We start from the raw sequence: 11,824 nt of genomic DNA on the forward strand, positions 1-11,824 counted from the left end.
TAGCAGGCAGACCTGTCAAAACGATGCACTTCCCAAAACTCAGAGACATGCCACCACCTATAAATTCAAACCCACCTCTGGAATATTGCTATCTCATTCCACTTTAATTTATTTTATTCCATAGTCTTAGTTTTTCTCTAATAAAGTTGTTTTTATTTGTTTTCTCATGTTCTCCTTGAAAAGTGTCTAAGTACTCAGAGAAGCTTTATATAAATAATATTATTATCACTATTATTATTACTACTTGTTTTATTGCCTATGCTTATGTAGAAAGAAAAGCTCACTGCTCAGGTCAAATAGGCCTATTGATATGCGATTCAAATGTGATTAATTGAGATTAATTAATCACAAAGCCTCCAATTAATTATATGTTTTTTAATGGACCCATAAGTGTTTATTATTTAAGTTAGGTTTTGCCAAAATCATGTCTTTTGCCATAATCAGGTAGCTTTACAACAAATATGTATTCGGCTATTCGGTATTCGGTTTTCGGCCAACTGTTTCCTATATTCGGTATTCGGTTTCGGCCAAGAATTTCCCTTTCGGTGCATCCCTAATATATATATATATATATATATATATATATATATATATAGAGTTTACCGGTATTTATTGTGCATTATTGCACATAGCCAAAATGCATAGATACTGTAATATTAGGCCTGCCATTCCTTTCGGTTTAATTTTAGCACGCACGCACGCACGCATGCGCACGCACACACACACCTGAGGTCCCCAAGACCAAGGGGCGGGCAAAAACAACAAGGCATCTAATTAGTTGTACTAATTTGTACTAATTAGGCACAAAGCTGCTTCCCTAATCGCTGTTTTTAGTTTGCATTGCTGACGTGATGAGGAAGAAACACGGTACATTTGACTGCTATCTGGATTTTTATTAAATTATTAATCAAAAATAGCTGCAAGCTATTCACAATGTGCATGTTTTTTTCTACACGTTGTGAGCTTGTGCATTGGCTATATTGTCACTAAGCGAAACAGACTGTTGTCCAAATGAGGTAATGTCACCTGATTTCCTCTCCATTAGTTTCTTGGCTGTGGCAGAGATAGCCGACATAAACCTACATGTAATCATTACTAAAAGAAGAGCATTGAAAACACAGAGCAACATTACCAAGTCAGAGGTTGGTCTCTCTGCTGTCTTACTGAAGACATCATTAGGCTACGTGGGTGGGTTTCACGGTGGAATGACAGGTTGTAAAACAAAAAAAACGCTCTCCAGTAAGTAAGGTCAGGGGCCAAGTGAAGGCCAGACATTAAAATATATAAACTTAACCAAAACGTAACCAAAAGATACGACAAGCTAATAAAAATATATAAAAAAATAAACACATTTATGCATCCAAACAAAGCATTTTCAGTGTGCTGGAAGAAGGCAGTGTAAAAACACCACAGACCTCAAGGCGGCCAGTATGCGTACATCAATTAACACCATGGGCATAATGGGACACAATAAATTCACCGCCACAGCGAGAAGAACCTAGTGAAAACAAGCCTATAAATTCCAGTGATAATGTCTAACGCTGCTATAAACGGAACCTTAAACATGTTTGATGGCTGCCTCCCCCCAGCCACCCCCTCCCCCCACCCCCCCAAAGACAAAAGCTCTTTTTAGGTAAACGGCGAGCATGACTAAAGTGAAAGAGAGCAAGTGAAGGGAGTGAGACGGAGAGGGAGAAGTCAGAGCTGATAACATTCCAATGGAAGGAGTACTGAGTAACAACAAACAACCCAGGTCTATCTGGAGGTGCAGCAGGCTCCATTCAATGCTGAGCAGTGATCCGTGTTGTTTTCACTAACTAAAACTAAGCTATGATAAAACTATGACTAAATATATTGACGATTACTTCGACAAATATAAACTAGACTAAAATGTTAAGTAGTGACTAGTGGAGAAGAGATTCAGTAGAACTAAAAGACAAGTAATTTTATGTTCTGAAAATAGCGAACAAATGGAACCCGTACGGGGCCATTTGGAACCCAATCAAGGACACTTTGAGACCCACTGGTGTAGCAGTGTTTCAGGGTGAGCCAACACTGTGTCATGCACACTCAGCACCCTGACTCTGTTTGACCAGAATGGAACAGAGCCTTCATTAGTATCATCGGTAAGGTAACACCTGTGAAGGAACTTCAAGGAAGGGCCCCAAGTTCTTTCCAAAATGGCATGTATGCATAGAGTCAATCGATATGTATTTGGTCATGGACCACAATCTAAAAATGGTTTGTGCCAGGGACTGCCAGAAGAGAATATGTGTATTAAAACGTTTCCAGTCTAACATGTCTTATGCCTGGAACGGCCTCAAAGACTGGAGAGTGTAGACAAACTGAATTGTATGCTTCTTGGGCGTTTAATTCTTTTTTAGACATACAGTACTCTACTGTAATCTAGAAAATAAACCAATGCAAAAAAATAAGAAAAACCTTTTCTGTGGGTTTGTGCAGAGTGCAGTTAATTATTTCTGTGCTATCTACGATTATAATCGTATACCCCCTAGGCTAGGGTACAGCATCAGCCATCCACAAACATGTTCATACCCTCCCGGTATAATCCATATATGAATGCGGGGACCTTTACCTTCTAGCATTGCTTCGGTTGCTATGGAGCTCCTCCGTCCCCACCAGCTATGGGATTCTTTTACATCCAGCTCCATTTAAATCCAAGCAAGATTTTCAAAGCCCTGTATCTCTAAAGCTTCGAGCGCTGTCCCTGGTTAGCCGACGTGCATCCCGATGATCGTAAATCATTTGTGACTTTGTCTCGCATCGCTCTGAACATGTAACCCTTTCTGGCGAGAGCTAAGGGGTATGCGCTCACTGATAACCCAGAAACTGAAACGGCGGGTCATTACAATGGGGAGTGAATGGTGGCAAGGCTTAGCTGTGCTTATGCTGGGCAATCATCGATTTTGCAAAAACTGCAGTTTTTTATTTTATTTGTTGATATACTGTCAGGTGGTGTAAACCATTATGTCCAAAACTGTTACGTTTCAGGATTCAAATTTAGAGGCAGCAAATGTATAAGCTCAGAACACATTGCTTTGCACTGCGTCTTGCACTGCGTTCGCAGATCTGCTACTTTTGAGGCTTTTGTGTGACGCTGTAGTATGATCACGTAGGGTGTTAAATTATGAACACAAACAAGTTAAAATATGGCGATAGTATGGATTAAAGTAAAATAAATGGGATTTGTGAAACCTCCCCCACACTACGGTAGCTCTGTTTCCTAAACAATGAACACAATATTATGTAAAATGTAAAATGTTTTTACTAGTCATCATGCTGTTACATACTGCCAACCAGGTGAAGAAATCACTGACTGAGGCATTAAACCTTTGCTTTTATGACATATCCAAGATCATTAGGGTTTTACGGAAGATGCTTATCTGAACATATTGCTAGTTTGACCACTTCAAATGCTAATGCTAAATAATAACCGAAAGTAGCTTAGTCTGCGACGCATCAAGAGCTTGTACAATAGATAGGCTATTTTCGCTGCGCAGCATGCAGCATAGAGGTTTCTGCCTCAAAGAATGTTAGATTTAGAACAAGAGAATGGTAAAATACCAGCAGCAAACTGGCTCACTGGAATGAGGCACGCTTGACAGCCGGAATGCCAGTTGAATTCCAAAACCAGCCATATCTTTGATAGACACACACACACAATACTATGTAAAGGTGGGTCGATTATTTTCTAGTAGAGAGAGAGAGAGAGAAGATAAATACTGTAGGACCCAGCGGTAACTATACATACATAGAGACATACGAGTCCTTGGGTGGGATTCCAGGGGTCCCCCAGCAAAAATAGTTAATGTACTGTAGAATCACCATCATTTTAACCACTTCATCCAGCTATATGTTACTTATATCATGTGCACATATATCTGCTAATATTGAAAAAATGTGAAAGAAAAAATGCACATACACATACAATAGATATGCTGTACATAAGTGAGGAAAGACCAAGCAGAGGAGATAAAGGAGACAAACAACATGAAAGGAGGAAGAGGGGGACGGGTGTAACCATGACGACACTCTGTTGACTGGACAGTGTGACAATCAGGTCACGTGACGGTCACAGTCATGTGATCAGGTGGCATTCGCAGAGGATCATGGAATTACGGCTGATCAACAGCACTCGTCCACACACACACACACACACACACACACACTTCTGTATTGCGAGAGAGAGAGAGAGAGAGAGAGAAGCAGAGAACGATGCATTGTAATAGAAAGAATGAAACATTTAAAAACATAACCCGACTGTCTTTATCACCTGAATTATTGTATCCCATAGCTGCCAGATTCATACCATACGATACCATACCATACCATCTTTATTTATATAGCACATTTAAATAACAACAAAGTTGTACCAAAGTGCTTTACAATAAAATAATAAAAAATCACAACTTAATTTAAAAACAAACAACATTCAACTTTCACTTTTAACATCAGAAACAGCTCATACTATGCTTGGAAATGCCAAAGAATAAAGATACGTCTTGAGGTGTGATTTAAAAACCTGAAGGGTGGGGGCTTGTCTTATGTGCAGAGGCAGCTCATTCCAGAGCTTGGGAGCTGCCACTGCAAAAGCCCGGCTCCCTCTGAGCTTCAGCCTGGTTTTAGGCACCACCAGGAGAAGCTGGTCAGAGGACCTAAGGGTCCCTGTGGGAACATAAGGTAGCCAAGCAATATCATCACGGTATCCACACTCGCTTTCCGCAAAGACTTTGCCTGCTATGTTGTAGGTTTCAAAATCAAATATGCAGACGCAACGCCTGCAAATCTTGAATATGTCTGAACTGAACAGGGCTTATGTTACACACTATTTTGTATAACATAGTGGTTAAAGTTTTTAAAATAAAAAAACACTTATCTGTATCTTTATATCGGCCACATGGCGTCTTATGTCATTAATTAGTGCCCTAATTGATGCTTATAGCTCTCTAAAGTGATCTAAACTAACATTGTAATATCCTCAAAGTCCATAGACTTGGTTGGCAAACGATTTACATCAGAAGTGCTCTAAAAAGAACATGCTGCAATATGACAAAATCTTCAAAAGACATGCATTGGAGGGGCTAGCGCCCCTACAGATGCTCTAATGGGTTAAGCCCAACTGACAGGAACCAGCAGACAGTCAGGAGAAAAATGCAGCCCAAACTGTAATAAACAGCTAACGGTAACTGTGTTCAAACATTACAACTCAGTGGATGGTTGCCACGTTGTGACATTGTTAGCCCACCCGTGCCTTGTTTTGGTATCCTTGATATACAAACGTTGATAGGTAAGGACAAGAGGTTACATTCCCAAACCTCTCCAGCCATTTCCACTAATTTAGTACCAAACCAGATGGAATCCGAGTCTGAGATCTTAAAAAAACAATGGCTCATTCTTAAACAGACGTACTGTAATGTAGACCAGTGATTATCTAATAAGTGGGGTCCGAGTACCCCCAGGGGTTGTTGGGGGGGTAGGGTTCCCCCTGGAAAAGTAGTGAAAGTAGTTATCACAAACATTTTAACAACTTTATGCATTTATACGGTAGCTATTCAAGAATAGCAGATCTACAAACTCACAGAATGTAATTTTGTGCCACGCTGTGAGGTTGTAGCTGCATCTGCTTTTTAGATTTTTGGGAGAAAAAATTCGAAAATGTTTGGAAACTTTTTAATCCCTTTAAATTACTTTTAACACAAACCATCTCTTCTGGGGGTCCCTGGCACAAAACCCCCCAACCCCCCTTGGCACGGAAAACTTTGAGAGCAACAGATTCAGCCAACAGCAGAATCTGTACGTGCGTACTGTTGTTGTTAGTAGGAACAAACAGAAGCAGCCTGGAGAAAGTGGACTACGAAAGGGGAGGACCAAAAAAAGTTTCTGCTTCTACACAAGCCCCCAGGCAAAAACGCAATACTGAATGGGTTTCCAGATTTGGATAACTACTGACAAACCAGCTCCCACCAATGCCCCACTTGTATGAGCCACAGGGTACTCAGACACATCATAACTTGAATCAAACCAGAAAATGAAGTGAGGGGCACTCTTATCATCATACATCTGTTCACATTCAGTGCTCAGCCCACCAAATCATCACAAATGTCATTCCGGCCAATCACTTTTGCCGTCTTCAGTTCACTTTCCTGCCCTCACTTTTATCTTCAATATGTACAGCCAATCAAATCAGCCAATCACAAGCCAGTGTTTGTGTTCACACAAACCCGGAAAGCTGGGCATAGGAGGGACTAGCGGCCCTCAAAAAAGAAACACACCCGTGTGGAACTGAGCGGTGCAGGGAGTGTGCGTGTGTGTGTGTGTGTGTGGGGGGGGGGGGGGGGGGGGGGGAAGGGAGTACTGTGCTATAGTTATAGTGGTGAGTGTGAAGCTCAACAGCTGTACTGTAGCCCTTTAGGCTGCTCAACAGTGCTCAACAGTGCCACTTTAGGTCATACCCAGACACATATAGCCGTTCATTGGAGCTGTTAGGCACCACTCAAAAACTGAAGAACCAAGATGTCCCTCTCATTTTCTTTGTTTGATTTTGCTGGGAATACGTAGCCTGATACTCAGTTTGCTTCACTTCATTATTCAGACTGAAAGCCCTCCCCACAGCAGAGGTTTCTGGAATGGCCGTTGTCAAAGTGGCAGTCTTCGGCGATTGGTTCATATCAATCAATCAGAATAGTAGGATAGCAGATGACATCGTTGTCAATCATGTGGCTATGGCCAGAGCCATAGAGTATAGACAGAGTTACGCAAACGCCATTCACTTCATGGGGCCAGTACAATGGCGTCTCTTCTACATAGACTTCTATTGGTTTGTCCCTATTTGAAGGCTTCAAATAGGGACAACCGGAAGTTTACGGAATGCATTGGGGTCTAAGGGCTCGCGTGAGTAAATTAACCACGTGACGGTGCTGTTTTCTGCCCCCTCAATATCACAACTCTTCTATTAGATAGCTCTGGCTAAACCGGTTGCTAACCAAACAGTCAACAGAGCACTACTAGCATGTAAACAGAAGCGGTAAAATATGTCGAGTGACAGGGCTGATGGCCAATCAGAATTTCGAGACTGATACCGCCGTAGACCAGACCTGAATCGCCAGGACTTTTTTTTTTTTATCAGGGCTAGAGCCAGGCTAGGGAATAAGTTCTCACGGTCTCAAATCAAAGCGGTGTTTTTTTTTTCGTCTCCTTTTGGACTCTCTTACCGGCAGGTCCACGCTGACGTCCGTGCCGTCCAGCAGGGACACACGGCAGGTGATGACGGAGATGGCGTCGCCGGCGGCGGGGATGTGGGTGGTGGCTCGCTGGGCCTCGCGCAGGCGCGCCTTCTCTGCATGCTTCCTGATGGAGCGCCGTCCCAGCGTCCTGCGCAGGAAACTCAGCATGGTGGAGGAGGCGCTGGAGGAACGAGGGACAAGGGGGAAGGTGGTGGGGGTCGGGTCACGCTACTGTACCTGTGGGAGAGAGAGAGAAAGCAGGTGTGAAAATACATAGAGTAGGTTTGTGTGTGCGCAAACATGTTTGCATATAGCTAGCATATAATGTCCATCTGTCTGTCTGAATGAATGTCTGTACGAAACACTGTCGCTACTCCTCGCTGCCTGCAGCAACGCCTCTCCACACAGACATTGTTCATTACATTATGGAGGTCTTAACAAAGCCCTTTTTTCAATTAAACATATTTAACAGTGTTAATTAAATTTGTTACTGAATTCATTTAACTTCTAATGGGTAGATCGATAATATGATCTATTAAATCACATTACCCACACTGTACAATGTACATCATTAGAGTACCACAGACGAAAAACATCAGTCCAAATTTCATTTGGACTGAAACGAAATTGTTATTTTTATACATTATGGATCAATAGTGTGGACTTTTTGTGTTTTTCGTCTGTGGCATTTTGAACAGGTAAGGACTAGTGTATGTCACTTTGTGCCATGCTATGAGCTTGTAGATCGGTTCGGCGTGTTATCCTTTTAGATATGTTACTGCACAATGCTGCTGTTCACGTGTGAGAGTGTGACCAATCAATATTGTCCCTCCTGAATAAACATATCAATGAAAATTGAAAATGTGTGTGTGTGTGTGCAAACTGTGCATGCGTGCGAGACACACGCATGGAGAGGGTGCCAATGGTGGAGTAAATGAATAACTGCTGTCTACAAACTATCAAGATGATGTGTGAATGTATAGGAGATTAATTTATGTGTTCGAAAATAACTGTAGTATTAGCAAGCAAGTGCAACAAGTTTAACTCGACTACAGTCAACCTCACCTCACACTTTTTATTTTAAATTGTTTATTTTTCAATTTTGGGTGAAATTAAACTTAAAACAAAATAAGCAAAGAAAGGTTCCAATGTTGGGGAAAATAAACTGTTATTATAACTTTCTAGTACCATTATTACGCCTCACTAACATGTTCACGTTCACCTAGCTTATGTACCCTCTAGCCCCTTTCGGGACCCTCCATAAAGCTTTTCTGAAATTTGGATAAGTTTTATGTAGGGTCCCTGCTCATAACTATATTTTCGTATGGGAATTCTGGAACGCAGTCATAAATATTCTCTCTAATATCGTATCTGCGGCGTTTGACGGCCTTTTTTAGTTTAAGTTATTCTGAATTTGTGAACTATAAGTACCGCTGCGAATATCTCCTGTGGCGCGGAAGCCGTATTTTTTATCTTTGTTTGACCGATTTGGTCGCTTTATTTCTTCTTGTTTGTTTACCGTTTATTGTACCGCCTCCCGGTGTGCGGTTGGCTTGTGCGGCTACGTCCCTGCCTCTGATCTGCTCTGTCATAGCTATAGCGCCACTAGCTAGCCAGATAGGCGGTACAATGAGGTGTCAATAAACAAGGAAGGAAGAGAAGAATCAAAGCGACCAAATCGGTCAAACAAAGGAGATATTCGCAGCGGCATGTATGGGTACTTATACTTCACATATTCAGAAGCCCTCACACGAAAAAATGAGCGCAGACAGGCGTTATCCACGTTGTTTATGTTTTATGTAAGTACCGTACCAGGTGGCAGGATACTGCTGGAACAGGACCCAATGGTCTGTGTCGTCAAAAAGTCAGAAACTTCAGTACCATTGGGTTCTGCTTGGAGGGCTATGTACCCTCCTGTCTTCATTACAATGTATCTAGCATTCCATCCATTCTTGTGTAATACTACAGTCTAGGGGGCTGTTAGCAAGCGACAAACGCTGCCATATGTTGGATTTATAGGCTGTTAATACATCGCTTTAGATGTATACTGCTTCGTGAACAATAGCCAATAACGTTTACAACCCGTATGAAACTTAGCTTTTAGTATATAGGATGAGGGGGTGAAGAATTAAAACGTATGTAATATACCGTAGACGTTGTTAAGTTGTTGCAGAATAGAACTGGATGGTTGAGCAGCAGTGCAGTAAAAAGCAACAGCTTAGTTAATAAGTATGAATGCGCACGTTATGCTGCACCTGCACGGGAACGTTTCCTAGTACTACTACTAGAGGTACATTATATGTAGGGTTGTCGTTTGTGTGTCGTGTATTGAATTGACCGTTTAACGTTTTTATTCATGGGTTTTCGACTATTGTTTGGACCCAATGTTTTATACAATTGTGTCTTTAAAGTGTGATCAAACAAATGCTCCCTTTAGCTTGGAGGCTAGCAGCAGCTCCTGTGATGCTGATGGGGAGCAATGTTGCCATTCTGTGAGAGAAACAAGCAACCGGTTCGAGGAAAACAAGACCCAAAAAGTGACTACTAGATTGCATGAGTGATGAGACCTTTCAAACTTACGTTATCGGCAATAGCAGATCTGCTATAAAAATAAAACTATTGAAAATAATATGAAATAATTTTGAAACATTTTCCCTGTGCATGTATCCAAATAAGCAACTAAACTACACTTAGGAAAAAAGCCCAAAAAAGCAACTACACTTTAGAAAACAAGCCCAAAAAAGCAACTACACTTTAGAAAACAAGCCCAAATAAGCAACCATCCTTTAGAAAACAAGCCCAAATAAGCAACTAAACTTCAGAAACAAAGCCAAAAAAAGCAACTACCAATATTTACTGTAAGCTACACAGAAGAATAATGCCAAAAGGTCGCTTATAATAAGCACACCTGGCAACACTGCTCAGGGAACAACACTTGCTGCTCCGACCGACCGACACTTGTAGATCCACAGTAAACTCCTTATACAAAGATAAACATACCTACAAGAGACTGGCAGGGATTCACAGGGAGATTACGTCCGATTTCATCGTCCAGGTTTTTAGTAAACTATTTGGTTTTGGTTCATAGTTCCATGGTGAATTAATTCGTTGTGTTTCCTTCTCTGTCTGCGGGATAATTTTCACCTCAACTCCCAACAAAAAACTGGGAGGCAAGATGATTCCCCCCCTCCGGAAGTGACGTCAGTATAAATCCCTAGGAAAACTTCATCAGTATTTTTTAAAGGCCTGTGTAACGTAACTTTATTGCTCACACATTACTTCTAAACGCACATTCTACAAATGTCCCTCCCTTTCAATAAAAACATAAATAAATATAATCATAATAATAAAGTTGAAACCACACATTCTGACATTCACTATACAACAACTGGATGGTTATTGTCAAATCTGCTAGATTAATATTAAAGTACTACCTTTGCCTGGTGAAGTTGCTAAAACGAACACAACGAATTTATGAATACATTTGCATTTGTCTTACATACATGTCTAAAAATGAATGTGTGTGTGTGTGTGTGTGTGTGTGTGTGTGTGTGTGTGTGTGTGTGTGTGTGTGTGTGTGTGTGTGTGTGTGTGTGTGTGCGTGTGTGTACGTCTAAAATGTAACCTTTTTATTATTATTATCTAAACTAAACAATAGTTTTCACCTTCATTTTACAACAGCACCACCCTCTGGCTAGTTTGGGAACAGCGCTGTCTTGTTACCATTTCACCCATGGGCAGGTGCATGCATCATATATTTCTGATAAACTTGGAAATAACCAAAAGTGACAAAGACCAAACACAAAACGCCCTTTGACACAGTTATAGCTGTGTGTGTGTGTGTGTGTGTGTGTGTGTGTGTGTGTGTGTGTGTGTGTGTGTGTGTGTGTGTGTGTGTGTGTGTGTGTGTGTGTGTGTGTGTGTGTACTGTATATTTTATGGGCAAAATCTTAGAGCTTTCTCCAGATCACACCCTTACAAATTTTATCCAATATACTAGGGATACTTGACTGATCATCAACTGTATACATATTAATTAAAACTGCCTTATTCAGGGATTGTGATAAACCAATGATAGGCTATACTATATGTGTTATAATACTGTTGTATATGTTTTTCATTATTAAAAAACATTCAATTTGCCCAATGTTTGGAAGCATTCCCTCAGGTATTATCCAATGTGTTGTGTTTAGGCAGCTGTATACAATGTTAATTATCGCTGAAGTCAGAGGAAACTTTAGAGTAAATGTTAAAATGTATTAGGCTTGCAAAAGAAAGACAGGGTACCGGTAGATCTTTTGGACAGCATGTTAAACTAGAAGTGTTGCCTGCAGCTCTAAGTTTAATTTAACCACAAGAAGAAATACAACCCAGACATTTTAGAAACTGATATACATAAATAGATTAGCAGCCCATCAAGGTAACTTTCAAAAATATGTTTTATCATACATATTTACACCCGTTAAATAATTTGTTGGAGCCCTATATGCTATATCTAGGCCTAAATAATCTATACATAGATTATCTATGTTACTATTAATGGACAATTACAAACTAGATAGCAGTACAAACTCATAATG

At 40.8% G+C, this 11,824-nt stretch overlaps 1 protein-coding gene across 2 annotated transcripts in view; it reads right to left on the reverse strand.

Moving 5' to 3' along the window:
* Positions 1-10,392, reverse strand: part of epb41l5 (erythrocyte membrane protein band 4.1 like 5) — a 70,811-nt gene extending 60,419 nt beyond the window's left edge. Inside the window, exons 1-2 of one of the 2 annotated variants that reach the window (XM_083777483.1) lie at positions 10,249-10,392; positions 7,233-7,481 (exon numbers count right to left, since the gene is read on the reverse strand). In XM_083777483.1, the coding sequence (XP_083633609.1) occupies positions 7,233-7,412 (180 nt within the window). In that variant the 5' untranslated portion in view covers positions 7,413-7,481; positions 10,249-10,392. Of the gene's footprint in view, positions 1-7,232; positions 7,482-10,244 lie in introns of both variants that reach the window. The other variant, XM_083777482.1, reaches the window with a different exon arrangement.
* Positions 10,393-11,824: the final 1,432 nt, after the last annotated feature.

Source organism: Protomyctophum parallelum (genome assembly GCF_964188405.1).
Source record: "Protomyctophum parallelum genome assembly, chromosome: 11".
NCBI lineage: Eukaryota > Metazoa > Chordata > Actinopteri > Myctophiformes > Myctophidae > Protomyctophum > Protomyctophum parallelum.